The sequence below is a fragment of the Trichoplax adhaerens genome, genomic scaffold, assembly GCF_000150275.1.
Source record: "Trichoplax adhaerens TRIADscaffold_1 genomic scaffold, whole genome shotgun sequence".
NCBI classification, from domain to species: domain Eukaryota; kingdom Metazoa; phylum Placozoa; class Uniplacotomia; order Trichoplacea; family Trichoplacidae; genus Trichoplax; species Trichoplax adhaerens.
Window position 1 is genome coordinate 2,464,147 of NW_002060943.1, and position 26,296 is coordinate 2,490,442.

Sequence of the window (26,296 nt, forward strand, 5' to 3'; positions counted from 1 at the left end):
CATCCATTGATCGATTGGTAAATGCCGGCTAATGACGATAATATTGGTTGATCCATACTACATTGCTGATCCATTGAGCTCCATTAATCAGCATTACCTGGTTGCGTAGTAGTATGGAAGCATTGCAAGAAATTCAGCAAGAGTTAAGCTCAATTGATGTTCAAGTGAAAAATTTGCTGGATAGAAAAGAGCAATTATTACAATTACAAGATCAATTACAACAAGAAATTGTACAGCAAGCGAAATGGTCAGGTACGAATTGTTTATACTTTGCGTAGTCTAGTGTGGACGACAACATCTCCAAACTGGATGAATATTTTTTAATCTATCAATGATATCTTCCAGTTGTACAATATTTTTCTGTCTTGAGTATTGATTATACGCGATCGATCATAAACTACGAGCGTATCACGATCTATAGTTTGTGATATGTTAATAAATAAATAATTATATATACGCGGATGTTGTTATATAGCTGATACTTTTGGGATATAACTATACGTACTCGTATAGGATATCCAATTCAATCTTTTATAGTAAAAACAATCTACAATATCTACAGGAACAGTTAATAATGGCTACATCAAATGTGCAGTAAACATTGGCAGTTTTTGGTTATCCCAATGCATTAATTATAACATTATACTATATATTCGGATACATGCACGTACATATATATATACATATTACTATGTTAATATATACGTATACACATACTTAGCATTGCGCTACTAGATATACCATCTAGACTAGTAGTCCAACACTGATAAGTAGATCAGATGTGATCACACGGGCTACAGCACTCAATCTTGTCCGTAATTTTTCCTCCTTGAACTAAATAATACTCTTTATAAAAATCCGTCAGTACGTTCGAAAATTTACATGACTATAATAGATAGGATTATTCCTACATGTTGATATGGAAACATACATCCATAAATGAATGGAAAAATCTCATATACTGCATTACATTGTATCATACTGTAGCTTTTAATCGAATGACGAACGTGTACTCAAATGATTTTATTAATGAATTAGGTACCGATTGGAGCTCTGATAGCAATTTTACATGGTCTAATCAACTCTTGCAAATTAGCCGAGATACCTTCGGTATCGAAAATTTTCGCCAATACCAGCTGGAAGCGATGAATGTTACGTTATCTGAAATAGATTGTATACTGATTTTACCTACTGGGGCCGGAAAAAGCTTATGCTATCAGATACCGGCTCTATTGAGTCAAGGTTTCACTCTGGTAATATCTCCTCTGGTATCGCTCATGCAAGACCAGGTAGATCGTTCTACAGTATCTTACCTATTTGATTATTTTATACCAATTGTCTACTTCTTGATCTTTTCCTTGCTTGACTATGCCATGTAGCCAACATGAAGCAAAGTTAAAATAAGCTTTGTACCAGTAACGATGTCATAATAGATGTACAATTTTGGCTCTTACAGATTATTTCCTTAAAATTAAAAGGAGTTGAAGGCGTAGAGATGCTAAGTGCAGAAACTGAACCTAGTCATACTAAGGCCGTTTATCAACGCATGTTATCTGACAACGAAGGGATTTTGAAGATATTATTTGTTACACCGGAAAAAATTGGTAAAAGTAAACGATTTTTATCCAATTTAGAAAAGGCCAATAACTGCAATCGACTTGCCCGGATAGTCGTTGATGAAGTTCACTGCACAAGTCAATGGGGAAATGATTTTCGACCAGACTATAAAGCATTAGGTGTTCTCAAAAGACAATTCCCTTCAGTGCCTTTACTAGGTTTGACTGCTACTGCCAGCGAGGCTATTACTCAAGATATTAAAACAATCCTGTCACTATCTACCTGCTGCATGATATTTCGCGGGTCAATGACGAGAGTGAATTTAATTTATGAGGTTTCGTAACTGTATTCTCAATTTAAATTTTAACTTTTAATCTCATTTACCATCACTTTAAAGTTAAACTACTACATATGTAATTGTTGTAATTAGGTAAGACAGAAGCCATCTAGTCACACTGATACGATAAACGATATGGTCTCCTTAATTAACGACAAGTTCCGAAATCAATCAGGTTTATATTCAATATCTGTTGTGTTATTGTCCTAGTAAAATAGATCTCTAAAGGTATTAATGATGTTATCAAGGTATTATATACTGTTGTACCAGAAAGGAGAGTGAAACCGTTGCCAGTGATTTAGTATCAAAAGGGATTCATGCAGCTTTCTACCATGCCGATATGGAAATGTCCGAGCGCAGTTCCGTACATCGACACTGGATAGAAAACAAAGTTAACGTAAGTATGCAATACCCTTATTGGTCAACTATGTTTAATAGGAAATTGCGTATTTGGTACAGATATTTTATTAATAATATAATTTACTATTATGCGCATATATACACGACGCACATTCGCTTTCCTTTGAAATAGGTTATTGTTGGGACCATCGCTTTTGGTATGGGCATCGATAAGCCGGATGTTCGCTTTGTTATTCATCATACTATTAGTAAATCTATCGAAAATTACTATCAAGAGAGTGGTCGGGCTGGAAGAGATGGTCAGTTAGCGCGTTGCATTTTATATTATCGACCTTTAGATGCTTTTAAACTAAGTTGTATGGTGTTTATGGAGCAAACTGGTCAGAAAAATTTATATAAAATGTTACAGTACTGTAATAACATTAAAACTTGCAGACGGAAGCTAATTGCGGATCATTTTGTTGACAATATAGCCAGCTGTAATTGCTCAATTTGCGATACTTGTTCTAATTCTTCTAATGTGATATCATCGGATCAAAACGAAATATGTCACTTCATTTTACGCACTATACAACAAGCAACTGACGGTGATGTCAATTTAACCCCTTTAAAAATTGTTAAAAATATACAAAAACATTTTAGTAACTTAGATATATTTATGATAGAAAAAGTCATTGTTACCATGACACTGCGTGGCCTATTGAAAGAAAATCTTCATTTTACTCCTTATTCTACGATATGCTATTTAATAGCAGGTATGAAAGCATCCACAAGCAAGCAGGAGAATTTCAAATTTGTTGTAGATACTTTTGAAAATGCTAGTATGAAACGTCAAGCCCCAAAGGAAATTGCTCGTTCGTCAAGTAAAAAGCTAAAAAGACAAAATGCTGTTGTTGATGATCGAGATGTTGTAACCATTGATTAACTCTCCTGTTCACTATTTGTTCTATATTGGTACATATAAAGTTTATTTGGTAATAGTTAATACTACTGCGTTTGACCTCGGTAAAATGTATTCCTGTACGTTATTGAATATTTTCTAAAGATTGTAATCGTAATATCCAAGCTTAATACTTGACGTGCTTACCGCACTTTGGAAATTGTATAGACCTATACCTTGTTCATTGATAACTGAATCGATTTCTATTATGTAGACGCCTTCGAAGTTTCAAATCTGATTACAGTTATTTATTCTTCCAGTTAATATATTGTATCGAAATTGATTTCTATTCCATGTCAAATTGTAACGTTCTCTTTTTGTATCAATAGCCCCGCGTATTATTATTATCTATAAATTAAAAATTTCTCTGTTATAATATGGAATATGTTGTCATATTTTATTATCAACTTCTAGTTCATGTAATTAACAGATCGTGTTATGGATAGGTTGAAGCTTTAGAAAGTCAGTTTGTAGCATTTTTACGATTGTTTTTGATGCATACAACCGTTCCTTAGCTTGGTCCTATGCTTAAACGGATAGCTGATCAATCAACTTTTAACGTTCGAATACGTTTTCATTTTTAAGAACTTCTTATCTGCATGAAACATTTCGATTGAAAGCTTTCCACAGTCAGTTCTAAAAATTACTCAAAATTAGCAAGATTGATTACTGGAAAAGTAATCGTATCGTAGTCTGAGACCTCCTATGGATCATTGACTAATCATTTACGCAGAAACTATATACGTAATTGCTTTATTCGCCTGAACCAACATAAAATAATTTCATTATAATATCTTATTCGAAAAGGGATTTGTATCATACAATATTATTATTATCAACGTCTATGGTAACGGCTGATGAGTAATAAGAATTCTATAATGAACATATTAAAATAGCAAAGGTAAAAGATTACTAGGCAAGTAATCTATTAATCTATTAAAGTTTCGCTATAATAGAGAAATGTATTAATTTTAGCTTTAAAATACAATTCGTAACATTTCCTGATCTATCATAATAGAACTACTTCTAGTAGCGTAATGGTATAACGCTAGCGATAGCGCTTTACCTCAAATCAAGTTGATGTGATACATCAGCATATAGCAAACTTTTCAAAGCATGTAAACTAGCTATGATCGTAACTGAAATTTTGATAGATTTATCGAGATAAAAATTTTAAATGTAAAGACAATTCAATTCGATCGTTTGCAAACGTACAATCCGATAAAAATTTTACTTAGTTCTCTCTCGATGGAGTTGCAATATGGATATGTCAAAACTTGCAACACTTGAATAAATAGGTCTTTTTAATTTGTTTATAACTACAGTACTTTAAATAAGCAATAATAATATTTAATTATATATAGAGACGAATGAAATCAATCTAGAAATCCATTGAAGTCAGCGCAAAATTATTCATTAGTATTTTATCAAATTTTGGTTTTTTAATAACATGCAAAAAATTTCCTATCTAGCCAAAGATATCTTTTAAATCGACCATGTTCTGCGAAGTAACATTCTGATTAATAGGTTGAGTTTGCGTTGTTGATTGTAGAGGTGGACGACCGTATGCAGACTGGGGAATTAAGGGTTGCATTGGTCTCTGAGGTCCCATTCCTGTAGGAGGCAGCTGCATGTTCGGACGTTGTAACGGCCGCTGCTGTTGAGATGCCATATTATTCATCATTTGATTAGGATTACCAGGGAATTGTTGCCTTACGTTGGGATTCTGCAGTTGATGGGGATTTGTTGGTCTAGTTGATGATATTGGCCCTCTTTGGCTGAATTGCTGCATCATAAATTGGTCTATATGTTGAGCTGGACGATTCGGCATGATATTACCTTGTTGTTGTTGTTGAAAAGTGTTCGATGACATTGGTTGATTTGCGAAATTTTGATTTTGCGTATTAAATAAGGGAGGGCGTTCTCGAAATGATTGATCAAATGATTGAGATCGTTGGTTTAGAGTCGGACGGTTAGTATTAGATTGATTTGTCAACGGTTGTCTTGGTGCCCCCATACCAAAACTTCCAAATGAGTCATTTTGGCGTGACGGACGCATCACGCTTGAAGATAGTGGTGCTGCCATAACTGATGATGAATTAACATTAACGGTACTCGAGACATTATTTGAATTCGATAAATTTGTGGCTTGGCTTGGAATTGAAGACGTATTAATATTCAGTGGATTACCTTGAGTATCATTAGCCGTTGGCATCCTAAACCCTTGTTGCAAATTACTATTTTGCGTTGGAGGCGAAGTCTGCGGATTTTGAGGACGAACCAGCCGCATCGATCCTTGACTGAGATTTCCAGCCGGCGTAGGTTGTAAAGTCCCAACTGAAGAAAACGAAGCTTGCTGTGTTTCTCTTTGCAATGACTGCAATTGCTGCAATGTTTGTTTTTGTCTTAGCTGAGTAGGTGGTGTTGTCAATCTTTCACTACTGCTAGTGCTACTAGTGGAACTATTACGCTGATTTGTATTTCGCTGAGCAATGCTATATGGCTGTTGTTTCGCGGATGACATAGAATTTGCAAGTACTGGTGGAGAGGATGGATGATTTGCAGGCATAGTCGGCTGCAAAATTCCTTGCTTCATTGTCATAGTTTGTCTAGTTTCATTTTGTTGCGCCTGTAAGTCATTTAATGATTTTTTTTGCTGTGGTATTGTGGATGATGTAACCTTATCACTAAGTTTGCCCTCAGATCCGTTTAGATTCAACTGCGTAGTACTGGTTGAATTCTTAGTTACAAAAGAAGAAGCTACAGAACTGGAAGAAGTAATTGGATCTAAAGATGGCAGGTCCTAGTATAGAAGTAAGATTATTTCTTTAATTTAGCAGTGTATTACTAATCTAACGACTTCTTGAGCTTTAATAATTATGTATAACTGAAAACAATACCTGATTTGATGATGTAACATTTCCTAAATTTTTAGCATCTACAACAAGCAATACAGTTCGTTTTGTTAAAATATGGTACAAGGCAATATCTTTAAGCAATAAAGGCCTATACATTTTACCAACCTGATCCATCCCATAATTTTTCTAATTTGTTTAACATACTATCAATTTGTTGTACAGCCTTATTGTCCTTTGCGTTATTTCCGATATTAATACTTGTTCTAAGTAAAAATATTATGATATCGAATCTTATTTGTGATCTAGCGAACTTCATTGTTATACCATAAAAATTGTCAAATATTGCTCTTACGCAGTTTCCTCCTGCATTTCGCCAAGCTGCTTCAATTTTGCAGATTGCTCAGATTCAATGCGTCCAAACATGTCTTTTAACAAATTGTTATACTGGCCAAACTGAAATGGTATAGGATGATAGCTTTCAGAAAAACACTTGAGTAAAATTAAAAAAAAATGCAATACGTCAATTATATTGACTTCTAACCTGATTAGCATTGAGACACGATTCGATGCACAACGGTGTCAGAAATGGAATGGCCACGCGAGCTAAGTGTTCCAGATCAAATCCAAGGCGTTTATGCTCAAAGGTAGTTTTATAAATTCCTACATTGGCAAAAAGGATCGCTAGTTAATTGTCTATCATAACTAATTTAAATCCTTATAATTTTGCCTGGCATAAATTAAAAAACTTATTACTTATTCTAAAAGTTAGTGTAGTTTGCTAAATACTATCCTAATGCTAAAGAAAATCTGAATCCAGTTTGATTTCTGGAAGTTAATTCATAATATACGTAATACTGACTTCAACTCTAACAGCAAGAGCTGATACATGTATAAAGGCATTAATTAACAATAAATCCATATGGAAAATGGCAGTTCATAAAACGTGAGAAAACACGAACGTATTTAATGCCGACATTAGCTAGATTACTGGTTATTGTCCATAAATCATTTTCCAATCGTCAATTATTCTAATTTATTCCTTGTGTTATACAATTCCTCTATCTAAATTGCGTTGATAGGCACTTTCGCAAGAATAATAATAAATTACCCAGTATTGACATTAATACACCAGCTTCCCGGGATGGGATTTCTTGTAGCATTGGTAGGATTAAGTCCATCACCGTTAATTTATCAATGATCGGCAACATCTTTCCAAGACATACTAGACAGTTAATACGGACCTATGAGAAAAAATAGATAATAGCAAGATATTTACTGTACGTTTTAGGAATCTCCGACATAAAATTTTTGTTCCTTACGAAGCTTTATTTATTTTTTGCCTATCACTAACCGATAATGCTGTTGTATCCAGGCACAGAGCTTTGATTCTAGGAATGATATTATTTTTTATATATGAATATTCAATATTTTCAGTGTGGTTGGGAAGTATACTTAAACATATTTCCTGTGAATAAAAGATGCTATTTTAATTTGTGTAGTATAGATCATAATCTGAAGCTTTCCAGCAGTATGATTTAGGAATGACACTAAGTGCTCCTTCTGTAACTTTCTTACCTGAATTTCGTATTGGCTACTTTCTAATGCTCTGTACAGTAACGGTAAGACGAATGAGTTGACCTCGTCAGTAGGTGTTAATTTCAGAATTAACTCCATTTTTTGCATAAAAATTAGTAGGATCTATAGCATTCACATTGCAGGATCAGAGATAAATATTTGCTTTAACACATAGCACACAAGTAATTATTTCATAGCAGTAATTTATTGATATAACTGTTTATACTAGTTAAATCACTATAATTAATTACACCATAAAGGAATACCTGAACTGGTTCTTCTAATGCAAACAATGGTTTGATATGAGGAAAAATAAGAGACATATATTCTTCTTGACTAAGATCTTCAGCAATTAATAGGATATTTGGAAGAACGAACGGAATCATGTCCGAATTCGTTAATTCAGTGACAAGGCAAGTTAGAACACGCTGCACTATTACCCGCTAAACCGTGTTAAATGCATTCTTCAGTTAGTATGTAAAGCTTCGATATTTGTTTAAGCTATATCATAGCTCTTCCTATTCGATATTTCATGTTTATTTTATATGTACCTTTGGAAGATTACTAATAACTTTATGAACATGTTTGAAGAATCGCGATTTTTCTACATTGTCTTTCTGAAATAAAGAATCCAGGTATTGCAACGTAATTGCGCCTACGTCTTCAAAAAAGTTAGTCTAAAAAGATGAACGGAAAGCAAGAAGTTTGTCAATGTGTGAAAGATAATTAGACGTAAATCTTCACTAATAGCTTTAGCTAATACTTTGTCCTGCTTGAAATAGCAGTAAGTGATCTCATAGATTATACTTCGTAAACAAAAATATTAATCTTACTTTGATCACATCGTCAGCGTCCATCCGTGATGTTGGGGCTATATTTACTAATGCCCTACAGTGATCAGCCAAAGACCCGGGTATCTTTAGTTTAGCCATATGAGTATTCTTGAGTGATCAATATTAGAATATAATTAGTATCTTTTCATTAGCTTGAAAGCAATAGTTATTTCTTTCTAATGTGTTTGCTTTAGTTTTACAGCATCCAAATAATAAGTGACCAAACTTTAATAAAGTGTAATTGTTGTAGTTTTAAGGGAATAAAGCTTTTTACTGCAGATCATACCTGTTCCATAACACGTCGATATGATGTAAGATTGTCTCCATAATCATACAATGGCTTGCCATTATTATGAAGTGCGTGAATAAGTACGCCACAGGAGAACATATCGGAAGCAACTAGATTACTATCACCAGGGGCACCGGTAATTCGTTCTGGAGCAAGGTAATTTAATTCGGGACGCGTCAAAGGATGCTTTTTGGATTCCCAAATCTACATTAATGAGACTTTATTAGGCTTTCAAACTGGTTGATCTAAATAAGTAAGTGGAGGTTTAGCATCCAAATAAACATTACCACTCCTTGTGGATGATCCTTTGTAACTGTGAAATACAATCCAGCTAGTTTCCATGCACCACTCTTATTAATTACTATTGATTCTGGTGTTACGTTACCATGTATCAAGGACGCTTTCTCGTGTAGAAAGCTTAGTGCTTCACATAACTAAGCAGGTTTACAGTTGTAAGAAAAATTCTTATCAGATTTCATAGTAGATTCAATTCAATTTAATTTGGTTAAATAAAATTGTAATTGAGCAAGTAATAATACATCCAGAAAGAATTACCAAATAGATACTATAAGAATACATTTTGAATTAATACGATAATTTAACTATAGCACATGCAGATCTGATAGCATAACGACGTATCCTGGATGCATGTAAATTAACAATTAACATCTCCAATGAGCTATTTACCTGCATAATTCCATATTTCCTTTCTACGTCATATAATTCGTAGTCCTATAGCAAATGAACATCGGCATCATAGGTATCATTTTCAATTACATGGGTCATGAGTGCAGTCTTGGTAGCTATTATAAACTTGTTACTACAATAAATCTGAATTATATTATAGTACCATTGCAAAAATTTGTGAGGTAGCTGTAATATATTTTCCTTAAGATATTTCATCTATAGTATCCAGTACTTATGGAATTCACATTATGTAAGCACTAAAGATATATTGCATCTTATCGCAATACAAATATGATAGTAAAGTTTCATATTTCATATTCGTTCAATACATAAAGACTAGGATAAGTTTATATAAATGTAATAAATTCTACACCTTAAGTTCATGATCCTGAGGCATATTATGGTGTTCTCCAAATACGTTTGCTAGACTAGCAAATACAGGTTCGGTAGCAAAGGCTAGTGATTCCCTGTTATAAATTAAATTAAATTAATAGTGTAGCGTATATAAAGATTGACCATGACTATAAGGCCAGTGAAGCACGGTACAAAAATTAATGTACTTTATTATCGTACACAATATGATAGAGGTTAGACAGTAATGCTAACATTTATTACAATCCAATCATGGTGTTTCTATCCTATGGATACGCGGTATTACTGTAGTATCTTGTCTAACAAATTTACTCTAACTGCTAGATAAAATAAGTATTATCTACAAATATACAATAATGCAGTAAGTATCATAGCTATAGAGAATGACTAATAGCGATGGTTATTCCGTTTCCGTTACATTACCTTGACTCTTCGACGCCATGCTCTATTGTTAGGAATCGAGGATGCCTCAACTTGGTCAACTGCTTGCAACCTCCTTTTAAGATATCGAAAATTTGTTCTTTCTGTCGTTTAGGCATTTTCTCCAATGATTTTTTTTCAAAGATGAATACTGAAACCGGCTGCAAATAAGTTATTCAAGAGTTAGTATAGATATGATGATCTTAGCCCTTACAATAGCTAGAGCAGAGTAGAATGAAAATATTTTCGAGTGATGAAAATCCATTAAGAGTTTTGGAAAGTGAAGCTCTTAGATGAGTGTGAATTATAAATAATCCTCTCAAGTTTAGCACATTCGTATAGTATAATCGATAATTTATATCATAGCACAAGGTAAATATTTGATACAAGTGCAGTAAGTAATATTATTAGACCATAATTCGGGCTAGTACCCTAAGGATTACATTGAATGACATTTTCATTTGATCGTTAAACCTAGTGTGCAAACGCGTTTTATTTATAAATATTTGATACAAGTGCAGTAATATTATTATACAATAATTTAGACTAGTAGCCTAAGGATTGCATTGAATAAAGGTTTCATTTGATCGTTGAATTTAGTGTGGGAAATGGTTGCATTTATTCGCGTGTACACTATATTTTCGGAGAAGATAGACCATGAACACTATTGTCTTAATAGATTACCAATTCTAAGCTAGCTTTTACTTTGCTAGAGAGATGTTAGATTAATACTACGGAAATCACCTAGTTCATTGCCTAGGTCATGAAATTGATCTGTAGGCCGAGATTGTGCAACCAATCTAATTAAACTCCAAGTGAAATTATTTTGCACGAATGGCGATCGTTTAGCAATGTTTCATACAGTACATGTTATCAATATCCCAACAAGAACGTATGGCCCGGTCTGATTTAAATAGTAGATACAAGACTCAGGGATATCATAGAACTCATGTTACTGTAAGACAGAACATAGTAGAGAATTTAGTAATCTACGAGACGATAACATCCACATTAAGCCATGATAGCTGGGAGGCACCATAGTTACTATTGTTCTGCAAGTCATCCTTGAAAGTATAGTAGACAAGCTAAGCTACTCTTCCATGCCAGTTGATGGCATTAATCGTTTTTAATTACAACATATTATAAAGAATGGACACTAACATGAGGGATGATTAGTAGACCGTATGTGCAGCCATGTCTCGATATTTACCGTATTGAATGAAAATGAAATTGATCCAAGGGTCAGTGAGTGGAACAAGACCTAGAGAACTATACGCTGTCTTTATATCGTACACTACACAGCGTCTCCATAGGCCCCGCTATCAATCAACTGGTTCTCATAAATTTTATACACGGCCATTATGTATTAGTTATGATTCGATCTACCTACGATATAATCCGTATGCTATAGTCAGTAGAACTTATAAAGGAATGATGTAGTCAAAGATCATTTATGATAACATAAATAGTAAATAATTGTCATTTCAATTGATAGAATAATAATAATACGAATAGTAAGTAGGATCGAATGACTAGTAGGTAAACCTTTGAAAATCAATTAGGCTTGATGCATCTCTTGATTAGATCTAAATACATCATTCTCTCATTGAAGTATCCTACCGTTAATGTATAAACTACCTGTTTAGTCGATTTCTTGATGCCATCATAAATTTTCCACGAGAGTAAAGGCCCAGCACTAGCTACATGCTTGATAATTTCATATTCACGACAGACGGGATTTCCCATTAAATTTTCAGCCACAACATTTCTAGCAGTATTGACAGCACTTTGTGCAGTATTAACTACTGTTTTCAATCGATCCACAAATTTACTCATTTTGTCACTGGTTGTTGCCATGTTGTCTGCTGTTTTAGATCATCCCTCTGACTCGATATCTAGAACTTAATAAGTGCCTGAGTTGATTGCTGTTGAGATTTTTTCCTTCAATGAACATATAATATTATAATATGTATACCTATATATATATATATATGTATATATATATGTATACTATATATGTATATGTATATTATAGGTATCTGACTTTTTATCTAAATCTGAATGCATTGCGCAATGACGTAACGGAATAAATGGTACAGTGTGCAGTACTGTATGGTGTGCACTGTACACTGTAGTGGACAATAATCTACAGTACAGTACGTCAGTATGAATGCAGTACTGTACAGTACGGTACAGTGGCGCAAGCAGTCGTACAGTACTGTAAGATCCAGTCGATTCAACTGTAACCAATATCATGATGTCTCAGTACGACGCTCGTACACTATACAGTGTTATATATGAATCAGATCAACAGCAATAGCTGGAGAAGGTTTCTCCCGCTATGCAACAACGAATACAGGCTTTGATTTGCAAGTACAGATATAGAATAAAATATAGCATACAAGAGAGGAACTATTTCATACCTAGATGGAATAAAAACACAGATTATGAAGCCTTGAATATTAGGCGTAAAGTATACTGTTATGCTACTGCAGTGAGTTGAATTAATCGGTTATAATGACTCCGTTGTGGCATGGCAAAGTAAGATAGTCAATTGTACGATACTATCAAGCGACTGCAGTAGTTGAATAAGCTCAATTCCTAATGTCTTAACCAGAATTGAATACAGTATCGAGATCATCTGGATAAACTGTACTATACGCGACAACTAAATCGACTATGATGATGTGGGACATGTATGATAGTAACGACGATCCAAGATTCTGCGAATTAAAATGATGTAATGATTGAATAATAATTATTATACATAATTAGTTAATGTATGTGACATACATATAAATAATAGTAAAATACTGTAATATGGCTTTCATTACTTACATCCGATAAAATAGAATAGAAGATTAGTTAGAATCAATTCAATACCAAATATTTGATAGGCTAAGTGAAAGTACAGTATTCTCTATTCAGAATCTCCAATCTACACCTAAGTAAAGCATAACAAAAATCTATGCAGCTTATATGCAATTATTCTCATTCCCATACAGGATCATACAAGCATTTTCGAATCTAAATTTACAATATAAACGAATTGTAGTCAACTTTCACTTCTTATTAGATTTCTTAACGTCAATTTATATAAAGTTTTTAATTGGCTTGGTTGCTTTATGAAATAAAATTCATTCATTATCCTTTGCGTCACGGTCCTAAGTATAAACATTTCATGTTACAGGGTGACAAAAAATTATCTATCAACGACTTGTCGATACACATAGGTGAAAATAATATATGAATTACAATAATATTGATTTCGTTCTAGACTTCGATTGCCATTCCTTTCCACGGAATACGAACAACATACAAAATGCTAAATAAGCCCAAGAGGGATTGTAGCTTGATTTCACATATTAAATTCTTACAATTATAAGGGAGTACGTACGTATATCAATCCTAAATCCTATACGATTCTACATAAAATTTTTTTAATTTCATTGATTTCATCAGACAACAGTATATTATTAAAGTTTTAATATCATATGGGATTCTAAATTTAACCATCTTGTTATCTGTCGGAGATTTGAATTTTCCAAGAAAAATTTTGATCCATTGGAATAAGTACATCACTATCGCAGGGCATTCTTTCGCTGCTTTTTCATCTTTGCCAATAGTTCTTCTTCTCTTTGCTTTCGTTCCTCAATTCTATCTTCTATGCGTCCAATCTTAGAGCTATTTGCATATAAAATTATTCCCACAATTTTAGATTAATATCCAATGATTAAATTGAAATATCATGCATGATAATCAGTTCTTGCTTAATGTATTATAATTTCAATCCAAGCTTTATAAAATGCTACTACATATACCTTCTGGCTTCTTCCTTTTGTATTTGCGAAAAATTAGATTCAGCTATGCGAATCGTTCTTTCTCGAATTACATATCTACATTGTGGAAGGTTGAAAAATGATAGGCAATTTGTTAACGTTGCCTCATGCTTAGATTTCGAATGATAAGCACTAAAAAAAACGTCAAAATTGTACTATACTTTTCAGAGTTTGGATTATATCCTGTAATCTGACTAATTAAGCTGGATATATTATTCTCGGGAAGTTCCGAAGGTTCCGAATCATCAATGAAGCCATCAAGATCATTATATTCTTCATAGTGAGGCCTCTTACGCGATATAGTTCGTGCTTTAGAACCTACACATTAAGATTATGATAATAATTATTCAATTACGTGAATACATACGAAATGATAAAATTAAGAGTATACCACATTAAAGCATCATGCAGATGCTCATTGCGTACAAACACTACACAGATATGTTAAATTAGTAATTTTGCATATTGGTATATCATTGTTAAATTTATTTCAATTACTAACCCCAATCTCTTTCAGAGACTCCCGCAATACGTCGGCTAGGTATGACGGCAGATGCGGGCTGCCGCTTCTTTTCCTTACTGAAGGGGTTTATCTTTTCGTTCTTACTATTTGAACAAATTCGATCTTTATGAGGTTTGTATTCATGCTTCTGGGGAAGGACCTCCCGCTTTTTCTCTTGTGGTTTGTTATCTTTCCTTAGCAATGTATTTTTTACTGTTTGACTAAGGCGAGATCGATCCTTAGGATCGCCTGCAATAGAGGATGCTTCCCGCAATCTTTTATTATGAGGTTTTGGAGCATTATTAGCAGAGTGGGTATAGACACTCTGACGAATATCCGACTCTTTCCTGGTACTGTCTGTAGATTTTTCAGCTTTAAGCTGTTGTTCCTTGGCATATTGTAAAAGACTCTGATAGTTATCCAGTTTTGGTACTTTCTTATTACGAGGCTGCTTATGATTACTATCAACAGACCGATTAATACTATTCTTGTAGTTTACTTTTGCTGTCTTATCATAACCGCCAGTTGATTTCATAATTTTTTTTTCACCCCCTGAAGGTTTACTGTAATGAATAGCTTTAGAGTTTCCCTTTGAAGGCTTGGCGATTGAGCTATCCTTAGTCGATGGGGTAAGGTTACTTTTCTTGTTACTTGTAGGTTTTCGGTCTTTTATGTTCCTCAGATCTTGCGGCAACGTTTTATCAGACTTGGCAGTTTGATTGTTGCTTCTATTTACTTTGGCAGGTTTAGCTGCTGCAGCTTCACCTCTTCCTACTATTCAATTCGAGAGAAATTTCGATGTCAACGACAGGGAGATGAGATGTATCGCCATTTAGTAACATACACTACTTTATTGATAAGTTTTCATGAAAATGCTGAATCCTGTTAGTATGAACTTACAGATATCAAAGAAATATGCGCATTTACAATTTATGCAAATAAAGTAGTATAATATTTTTATAGTATCCACGTCAAACAATCATAGCAAATGTTATTGGTACAGGCGTCAATATCTTGGTAAACTTTCAGGTTCTATATTAATTATATCTATTGAATATCATATGATTTCAAATGATGAAAAAAGTTTAACGGATAGTAGTTTTCTGATTTATAGCTTGCTTAGTTACCAACAGAATTTGAGATAGAAAAGAGAGGTACATTAGATTACATGTAAAAGCAGTAACTCCTAACCTACGATAGGATTTTTCGGTTTGATGCGATGATTTCTGATGGCATGTTCCGTTATCTGAGGTTCTGCTTGCTGATTCTTTTTCTTTTCTTCTTCCTGTAGCTGGCGTTTGTCTTCCTCCTTTTGAAACTGTAACATTGGACAATAATTCAATTGGGATAAACCGCCAACAACAGGTACAGTAGATAAATTTAAGATACTATCTGCACTATACTAAATTAACGGATACTGAAGTTGCAGCCACTGTATACTATAGTAGTAATACGCATTACTGATGCGCTTACTTGTTGTTCTTTTTTTACTTGATTTTTCGTAGCCAATGCCAATAACTTCTTAAAATCCATAATGACATTATTTATGCTTGGGAGAGCGATCTCGAGCCAATAATTAATCTGCTATTTTTATGATAGCTCGCTTATTCTATCTACAACCTATATGCGCGAGAAAAAGCAAATTAGTAGTGCACACTACACCTGGCCTATGAATGAAATTGCATCGCACAATTTGATACATCTACCTAACGTTAATACTTTATTTATATCATCTCCTTTCTTGATACTCATATACGGACTCAGTCGAAATGGGTAATAAAGATCGCAAGTGAACATTACGATTTGCTATCATTAGCTGATACTATGAAATCCCAAAATAACGACAAAACCCTACTTAGTATCAGTACATTAAATGCAATGTTGTCTCATCGAACGTGATCAGAGACAACGTAACAGATGAAGAGTTAGTACTGTACAGGGACCACATCGCAGGAATCATCATGGCACAGTCAGTACTCGTACTTAACAAGTTGACAAATTGACAATCCATTCATTGTCAAGACCAGTATCCTTGCATACAAATGTACGCATTCATACCGAATGGTACCACCATGTTTCCTCTGCATCGATCTAAAATGGTACTCCCCATTTGGCATAATTTGTAGCAAATGATCAATCATACAATTATAATCATTGCCCATGATTATAATACGAATCAAGTCTATCAGTTGTGCAATAAAAGTATCTTGACTAAGCCTACTTGATGATAAAATAGGTATTGCCATGCAGTTCAATCTGAATGTTACTTTGTCTTCAGTAAAAATACTGAACCCTTGCTTCAAATAGTTAACCCTTAAGGCGATATGCTTCTAGCCACTTAGAACAACTCTATAGAGCATAAATGAATCCAGTAGGTTGCTCAAGTTACCTGAACCGAACGATATCCTGCTGCATGTTTATTCCGATGTCGTTGTTCCTCATCGCCATCCTTTTTTTAGCACTGCCGTATTGAAATGACTTTGCTCTGGTTCAAGCTTTTACTTTTGTGGGTATATTACCCTAACAAGTGCTGTACCGTATTACTGTACTCGTCTCAGTCTCCGTCGTCTTAGTAACCAGACGGTTCAGTCCACGGTCCCCTATACTGTACAGTGTACAGTGTACAGTGTACAGTACAGTCGGTCAGTCGGCACCAAGTTGACGTTCATTCATTTCATTTTAATTAATGGTTTCCGTACTTCCATCGATGAGGAACTACGCACTCTCTTTCCGTTCCATTCCAGATTTTACAGTACTCTGTCCCAATTTTACAGCTTTATCGTACTGTACACTGTAAACTGTGCATGCTCCACATTCTCCAGCTCAAGGGTTCTGTGGACTAGAAAATATTCAACCTCGGAACTTGAGCAAGTATGGGGCGCAAAAATAAAGGTATTCACAATCATTCTTGGTTATTTTGATAGTGGAGATTGACACAGACTATCAGATTGATATTGGTGATTAAAGGCCTACAACATGTGCTGTAAAATAACTACAGTTGATTGTACAGTATTGCGTATATTACTTGAAGAAGTTTGGTATGATAGCTAACGATGACAAGCTCAACTTGCAAGTATCAGATTGATATTGGTGATTATAGGCCTACAATATGTGCTGTAAAATAACTACAGCTGATTGTACATTATTGCGTATATTACTTGAAGAAGTTTGGTATGATAGCTAACGATGACAAGCTCAACTTGCAAGTATCAGATTGATATTGGTGATTATAGGCCTACAACATGGGCTGTAAAATAACTACAGCTGATTGTACAGTATTGCGTATATTACTTGAAGAAGTTTGGTATGATAGCTAACGATGATAGGTTCAACTTACAAGTATCAGATTTATATTGGTGATTAAAGGCCTACAACATGTGCTGTAAAATAACTACAGCTGATTGTACAGTATTGCGTATATTACTTGAAGAAGTTTGGTATGATAGCTAACGATGGTAGCCTCAACTTACAAGCATAGTATATGCGTATGCTTGCCTAATTAATGTCTGGCTTAAGTTTTCGATAAGACCAAACCTTGAGTAGGCATAGTTTACTAGCGATAGTTGTGAGTGCAGTTATTTCTTCCTTGAATTGCGTCTATAAATTCATTTTCTTTTTAAGGCTCTACTAAAGATAGCGGAGACAAGCTTGCTACTTCTAAACAACCTGCTCAGCTTCACCAAAATGATACTGCAACCTTCTCTGATGACAAAAGCGGAATGGTATTGAGTCTATTGACACATAATTCGTGTATTAGAGAACTTGAAACTTAACAAATCTCTAGTTTGCCATGATTTTTGCATATTTTATACCCTTTCTTGCTTCTAACAAAACTACACTTCTTTTTATTCCACTTGTTTTGGGTCTGTTACCCGTATAATATTTGATCTACAGCTAAAACGAAAGCCAACAAAGGGTAAAAAACGGTTCAGCAATAATTATAATAATAATAATGATAGGTAAGTAGTATGTACCATTGTTATCTTAAATACCTAAAAGCTGTCAGTCTGCATTTATTCATAGTTGAAACACCAAATTGTACAAGTATAGTATAATGTGATAGAATGTGAACTAGTTACGTTACAATATTGCGAACTTGTATTCCCGTTGGGGTCACAGTAGAACTATTATAAACTTATAGTAAAAATAAGCTAACTTACCGTACTATACTCTCAGTAATCCTTATTCCGGACTTGTACGATTCGTATACCTAATCCTACTTCTATTCTGTCTTAGATGCAATTTTCATAATCTGAGCAAATTATTTACCAATCTGTAATTAATCGACAAAACTCAGCATGTTGCTATTCTGCAGTTCATAGTATATTTTAATATTAATAAATAGGCACAAATCGGTAGATCCTTTAGCGATTGCGAGAAGGCAATACGTACATGATCAAAATGAGAAAAGGAAGCACAAGGAGGTAATTAATCTGCTCAGCAGGTTATGTCATCATAACTTCGTTCATATTATCAGTTTTGGTATTGATTTGTACTGTAGTATAGGATGACAAATTAATAGGATTTGATGTCATCATGGCTTCGTTCGCATCAGTTTTTGCATTGATTTGTGTTTAATGTATGAAAACAAATGACACTTTATCATAGTATTAATGTATTTAACCCAATCTTATCATATAATTACCAATAGTATAGATAGCTTACTATTAAATTGCGTCAATATTGTTGAACAAGACGTACTATAAAGGTTAAGTATGTTAGTTTCACCTTTGTCAACGGATCGATTGGCGTGCGCATAGAACAGTTTTACATGATTTTACATTATACCTTGATATCGCATGTATTCACACACTTACAGCTTTCTACTGATCTGCAATAAAATTTACGTATGTGTATGAAGGCGTTGCCTTGTGAGTTTATAGTTATTGTAATGGGATTAATGCTGTAGCTACTATCCAAAAACCTAACGTTCAATGATTGATCTAATACAGGAACTAAATCGACAACGCCAACTGAAGGAAGCTGAGATTAAGAAAAAACAAAAAGAAAGACGTAGAACCAGTAGGTTATTAAGAATGAAGACAAAATCTGGTCAGCCAGTGATGGCTCATAAGATTAATTATTTATTAAATAAACTACAAAAAACTGCCACATAGATCAGATTTTCGAAATTTTGATTTCACTATAAAATAAGAATGTATCAATGGCGCTATTTGGAAAACTTTCCGATAAGCTGTAATAAAACGATATATATTTTAATTAATATCTGTCTTGATTTGTAAGCAGCGACAATTCTGTCTCTCATACGACCTATCACATGCTAATGCTATGAAATCTAGATAATAAATTGAAGTTATCAATTGATTGTAGAATCATCACGCAAAGAAGATCTTTATTCAAATCACTACCTCTTATTATGAAGGGATACTGAAGATAATCATTAAAATATCAATTCATCTTGTGCTGTACGATGAAATCACGACAACGCCCTATAATTCGATATCTTTTATACCTATGTGGCAATACCCAAACGAAAAATTGTAATAAATATTGCACATACTGTATACGAATATCCAGGAATTTCTGATTAGTAATAATTTTACGGATTCGCATAGTAACGCAAAATACTGCTCGGTGAAATACCTTCAGATTAGTTTATAAGCAAAACGAAGCGGTTGCGCTCACTTACGAAGTGATTATAATTATCAGTTGGCATGTATTCAATGCGATACATCAATGACACACATAATAAATGTAATTAAAAATCGTTAAAGAGTTCAAGAAATAAAAGCAATAACAGAAAGAAGTTATTTATCAAGATCATCTCGCTCATTTCATGACTATTCGGTCAAAGGCTTTCGATGATGCTTCAAGCATCTCCATGTAATTAAGTAAACCATTTCTTATAATGCGACTTTAAGAACAAGAAGGCATTATTGTTCTAGCAAATTAATCTAAATTATATTACAATCTAAACGGTGTCCAAGAACCGTAATTAATTTTATTTTAAAGTCGGTAAACTCGTACTTGTCCCTTGGAATGCTAGTCCCATCTTCGAAAGCGGTGTGTAACGATAGATTTTAATTATTTATTGGTAGCAGCTGGGTCGCCTTTCAGTTCTTCATTAGCCTAATTTTTTTTGTTAATAGCTGTAAGTGCTTGCAAATACTACAGCAGATACCATCCTAAAGAAAATACTAACCCCAGTATCTTCATCGCTAAGTAATAGAAATGCCTCCGGATGCTTCTTTCTGAGAGCTTGATAGCGAGCTTTCTTGTAGTACTATAAGATACATTGAAGACAAGTTGTTTCATTTCCGTCAGAGTAAATTTATACCAACACAATTAACTTACAATTCCGAGACTTTTCCAATCAAGCATATCACTTAAACGTTCAGTACGATTTCTTTGGATTATGCGTTGTCTCCTCGACATTTTACAGAAATCGAATAGTATCTATAAAAATATTTTAGTTTTACATAACATCAGTTTTTAAGAATGAATATCTAACATTGTTGATTGTTAAAGTTCTAAACTTACATCAGCCAGTTCCTGAATAGACTCATCGACGCCTTTATACCGACGATCCACAATATAAATCCCGTAAGAGGAAGGATCTCTTAAATGTTCTCCCATAAAGCTACCAAAACCTGACAAGTTCGTGGTTACTGAAGGAATGCCCATCACGGTACATTCAGCTAAATAAAATATACGTAAACGGAAGAATTAAGATACTAATAAGTACCGTAACAAAATATTAGCAAATTCTATTTCACATTTATACTACACATATTTGTAGTCATTTTCGTAGTAACATGCGTATACATTAAATTGTGAACTATTAGTGATTGAATAGAAAAAACACGATAAATGATCCTACACTATCAGCATAAATTAAACCTGGTGTATAACCCCACGGCTCATAGTAGGAAGGGAAAACACCAAGATGGCAGCCTCGTATAAATTCTTCGTAGTCAATGGAAAATAATGCATTTGTTGGTGACAGGAATTCAGGATGGAAAATAACCTGATAAAGATTTAGAAATAATGAAGTGGTTCTAAGCTTATTAGATAGCAAATAAATAAAAAATATTAATTACATACCTTTACTCTATCATTGTGATCGTTGAATAATCTAACTCTTCTAATATGGTTTAATACCAAGTCACCATCACTATCGACTACATTGTGCGTTACAACAGGTGGTAGTTGTGGCCTCTGTTTTATGAAATTGATAAAATAAACTTCTTTATTAACTTCGATTTTATAGCAATTTCTAGACTACATCATTAATGCTTCTTACTTGCGCAGCATAAATACATCGCTTTAATTGTAAAAAGTCGTCTTTATCAAGTAAATCTTTCCCATCTATAATTTCGCCCCTAAATTTTAAAGTCGTAGTTAGAATAGCTTCACCTTTTTTATCTTGAGTATAATCTAAAACGAAAACTTACATTAAAGCTTTCTCAAACAATTTTGCTCCCATCTTGCCTTGTATATGATTAACAATTTCTCTATAAGCAAATTTAAAGTTAAGAAATATCATAAATAGTTAATTGAAAAAGTAATAAAAATCATAGTCACTTGTTGCAGTGTAACTGTCAAACAATAGATGATCGTTACCTTAACTGCTTGGTAGAAGCCTGACTTTTAAGGGAATCAACGTTGAAATTATTTGTTTTAGTAGGCATGATGATGAATGCAACAACAGTGTAATCACTTCCAGATGACTATTAATATTAAAATAACATTCATTTTATTGATGAGACCAAATTAAAGCTATCAACAATATTTAAAAAAAAATAATGCAATATCAATGATTAAAAAAGATATCCTACCTGCAACATGTAATTTAATCGAGCAAGCGATTCAATGAACATGTCAGCACCTTTATTGAAATATTCGTATCTAGGATAAGAAATAAAAATATTTATTATAGATAGTGATTTACAATACGTAGAGAAAACTAGGCTAAAGTGAAAATCATACCTTCCAGCAATAAAGAAATACAGAGTCTTGTCTAATTTAAAATTGAAATGCCTAACCGAAACATCAGTTTAGATATATGTTTAAGAATGACCTCACAATTTGGAATATAAGGCATAAACTCAGAATATAGAAATCGTTAGCTACCCGTGAAAGTGACCACGAATAAATTCATGAATCTTATCTTTAGATTTTGCATGAAGGTTTTGGAATTCGTGTAGCGCACTAAAGAGTAAAAGCATAGCGAAAATTATCACGAAAGTGTACATTGCTTCAACACCTACACTCTACATAATATAAAATTATGAACCTGAATTGCACAACATTAAGTCCATTTGGAGTGACGACATCTAGCAAAATTTGATATATGTAAGCACGATCAATCTTTTGGTAATTATTATAAGTAACTCTACTAATTCAGTGATAGCTTAGAAACTAATAACAGTAATTATTCAACCTGGTTTCTTTTTCAGTAAATGTTCCGCTTCTACAGCCGTAATCTGTGATACGGTGGTGAAAATGTCAGCTAATGATACTCCAGCACGTTCTAAGCAGTAACGATGATAAATACCACGATCGCCAGCTTCCTGCATTTTACGTAATTGATTAATCATAATTATTAAATTAATCATTTATGCAATGCAAACAGTATTTATATTAAAAAGAATAAATATGTCTATATTTCAAGGATTACACCTCGACACCACAATAGGGAGTAATTTTAACGATAATATGAATTCATAATGAGAAATACATTACCTTATCAACGTCAAACTAGGAAGGTGTGTCAAGGGGTCCCCAAAATTTTAAGACGTAGGCCAGTATAATGGTTAGTATTCATTGTGGTGGTAATCAATAACAACGTAAAATAATTATCAGTATTACAGATTAGAAGTAATAGCGTATCCAGAGTTTGTTAAACGCTATCTTTGATTAACTTGATGCAGTTATTAAACAAGATTCATTCAGATGTAGGCAGTATTTTGTAGGACACTTACATGAGGTAGATTATTATAGAAATCAACCTGGCCGGCGCACAAGTAACGCCCAAGTAAAGTTGCATGAGTAGTAAACAATGTGGCTACATCCAGAGATTTCATTTTGGTCATTATCAAACCAACTGCCGACAACCATTCATGAAAATGTGCAATAACCAAAGCATCCTCAGCTACGCGCTGGCGAAACTAAAGAATCCATTCAAAGCAATGAGATTATATGCATATTTCCAATGTAAATCATTTACAAGTCACATCTGATCTGTCATCAGTTCATCTTAAAGTAATAGGCGTTATTTACTTGTCACAGCTTTCTGCGAGGAAACAACTACGAGTGTAATTTTTGAATGCACAATAACTTACCTCACTAAGAAACCAGGTTACTATAAAACCAAATAGTATTGCATTATCAGTTTCTGAGTCAACAACGTTGGTACTGATATGTGTTTTATCCCATAATTCCTTCTTCCAGGCTTCTAAGGCATGGCGATGAGAATTGATATCAAATAGGATTACCTGAGGATAACCATCTATAAGCCATCTGCCAACGATCACCTAAATTGCAACCAATAATTTATTTATTTGACTGCAAGAAAAATTCAGTCTTGTAATTCAAGAGATTTAAAATTGAAATTCTATGCATATACTGTTTATGCGAACGTACGAAGTACCTTAACACCTTTTTCACGCATAGAAGCAACCACATCAGCGATTACTTTATTTTCTGGCTGAATAACTTCTACCTCAGTTCGTACACTCTGTTCATTATAAGGGCCAAGCAAGTAGTAGTGATCGCCCAGTTCTTCCACTGTCACACCGGCTTTAGTCTTAATTACCGTATAAATGCCACCAACTGCAAGGCAGTAGAAGATATTCTAGTTAGTTATAGTACCCATCAGCAGATTTTAATCATATCATTTATTGTTTAGCTGCAAACAAATACAGCATGCTACCGATTAAAGTAGCTGTAAATAACTTTGTAGGTTTTATTGCAGTTTTGTAATAACATCTTATTCTGTATTCAAAATCATTTTTATCATGAAAATGATACTATTTCTCTTTCACTGTAGGCATAACCTTTGGATAAGCTTGCATTATAATCATCATTATAATCAATCAACCGATCATTATTGCCATTTTTAATCCTGACTAAGTAAGGAACGTTTTATTTCAGAATAGAACATTTCAAGTATTGTAGAAGTTATCGTTTGCGGTCAATGATTGCGAATAGCCGTGGTTATAACAAGCTGATCGATTTATTCTAGTACAAGTCTGTAGCACGCTATCCTGGCTACTAAGATACGAATAATATGACCAATAAGGCTTATCAAGAGACATGCACGTACAGAGCATGAATGCCATCGTGGTTTATTGGCAAGTCGAAATTTATCTGGACTAAAATAGTGCAAGGTAAACTCTTTTAGGTTACGAATGAACGCCAAGACGACTATCCTATTGCACTATTTGTTAAGTTCATGTACAGAAGCATTGGATAAGCTTTTGATCAAGTCTTGCTATCATGATTGTTGGGTAGCAAGTGACTGAAGTGAATTGAGTGGAGGTGCAGGTTCCGACTTAGCATCGGTCTGATAACGGCGATGCCATTCTGTTGAATTGTGATCTTGTATCATCTGTCTTATTGTAAGGCGATTTTACTACAGCAATAAAATGTTGTAGTGCAAATATCGTATACGGATGCAATTCATTGACTGGGTGCTAATCTCCTTTTACGTGTATCAAACTACATTACCTTTATTAACAACTTCCCAAGCGGTTTCAAAAACATACGGACGTAGACCAGAAACGTCGCCTCCAGTTAACTGTAGTTTCATTCCTCCAATATTGGCAGAATTAGCACGGATTAGCTCGCTTTGCTTATTCTCCATCTTGAATGAATTATTACTGTATTAATGATGAAAAATCGTCGATGATCTGCAATTCCTCCTGCTGCTTCGCCCTCTCAGCCGGAATGACGATGAACTTGTGTCTACGTGACGTAGCTGACACTTGGGGTGAGATTGACTGCATGGTCAACGACTCACGGGCTCGCCTTCAATTGTCGCTATTGTCATACACAGTATGATACATTGGAGTTGAAGTATAGTACTGTAGACAGTATTTCTGATTGTCCTAGTGTACACAGTGCAACAGCAGAGGGTTTATTTTTTTTTTTTTTACCTTTAAACTTTCAACTACAGTAATACTGTACAGTACAGTACATCAACATGGTTTTAATCCATTCAATACAAGTTACTAAAGTACAGTAGTTAGGACATAACAGAAAAACTTTTACCAAGATGATTGACTGCTAAAGAATGGTCTGAACCCACGCGTCTCCAGTACAGTACAGTACAGTACAGTACAGTACTTACTCTTCACAGTACATAGTACGGTCGAGCCATTGTACCTTACAGTACTGTACAGCCAATCACGCACTCTTGCACGTTCAGTTCACGCCGTACTAGTGGGACCTTCGGTAGAGAGCAATTGACGGGTTCAACCGTAGGAGTACAGTACAGTAGAAAGGTTTGATAGTGTTCCCTATGGATCAGCAGCGTTGGCGATGCAAAACTGTTTGTGCCCTCGACACTCCTTTTCAGCTATCAAAAGAGCTTCCAATTTATTATTAATTTAATTAATATTCGCTCTTAACCCATCAATAAATGTCATAAACAAGCTTTGACAAATGGGATTCGGATAAGTTTTTGTCAAGTCTTCCCCTTGACAGTAATTCCTCAGGTAGAGAGGGATTGACGGCTTCAACTGTACGAGTACAGTAGAACAG

The 26,296-nt window shown here is 34.1% G+C and overlaps 4 protein-coding genes across 4 annotated transcripts; 2 read left to right on the forward strand and 2 right to left on the reverse strand.

The window, feature by feature from the left end:
• Positions 1–113: 113 nt before the first annotated feature.
• On the forward strand, positions 114–3,179 carry TRIADDRAFT_19930 (uncharacterized protein; the record flags this gene model as incomplete). The annotated part of the gene is made up of 6 exons (XM_002107690.1): positions 114–261; positions 1,039–1,289; positions 1,457–1,891; positions 1,988–2,069; positions 2,143–2,291; positions 2,427–3,179. 6 exons carry the CDS (start codon positions 114–116, stop codon positions 3,177–3,179), a joined length of 1,818 nt encoding a protein of 605 aa, XP_002107726.1.
• Positions 3,180–6,400: 3,221 nt separating this feature from the next.
• Positions 6,401–12,064, reverse strand: TRIADDRAFT_18343 (uncharacterized protein; the record flags this gene model as incomplete). The annotated part of the gene is made up of 14 exons (XM_002108491.1): positions 6,401–6,505; positions 6,594–6,712; positions 7,161–7,293; positions 7,404–7,517; positions 7,628–7,750; positions 7,894–8,070; positions 8,179–8,304; positions 8,461–8,568; positions 8,747–8,953; positions 9,040–9,183; positions 9,437–9,481; positions 9,810–9,903; positions 10,232–10,389; positions 11,867–12,064. The coding sequence occupies 14 exons, from the start codon at positions 12,062–12,064 to the stop codon at positions 6,401–6,403; spliced, it is 1,851 nt and encodes a 616-aa protein (XP_002108527.1).
• Positions 12,065–17,442: 5,378 nt separating this feature from the next.
• Positions 17,443–19,686, forward strand: TRIADDRAFT_51525 (uncharacterized protein; the record flags this gene model as incomplete). The annotated part of the gene is made up of 5 exons (XM_002107691.1): positions 17,443–17,461; positions 18,191–18,291; positions 18,464–18,528; positions 18,915–18,993; positions 19,522–19,686. 5 exons carry the CDS (start codon positions 17,443–17,445, stop codon positions 19,684–19,686), a joined length of 429 nt encoding a protein of 142 aa, XP_002107727.1.
• Positions 19,687–20,672: 986 nt separating this feature from the next.
• On the reverse strand, positions 20,673–25,343 carry TRIADDRAFT_20144 (uncharacterized protein; the record flags this gene model as incomplete). The annotated part of the gene is made up of 18 exons (XM_002108492.1): positions 20,673–20,813; positions 20,885–20,986; positions 21,071–21,228; positions 21,431–21,557; positions 21,635–21,748; positions 21,834–21,912; positions 21,985–22,044; positions 22,154–22,260; positions 22,369–22,438; positions 22,520–22,570; positions 22,664–22,741; positions 22,827–22,866; positions 22,974–23,103; positions 23,276–23,290; positions 23,515–23,700; positions 23,875–24,066; positions 24,183–24,364; positions 25,262–25,343. 18 exons carry the CDS (start codon positions 25,341–25,343, stop codon positions 20,673–20,675), a joined length of 1,914 nt encoding a protein of 637 aa, XP_002108528.1.
• Positions 25,344–26,296: the final 953 nt, after the last annotated feature.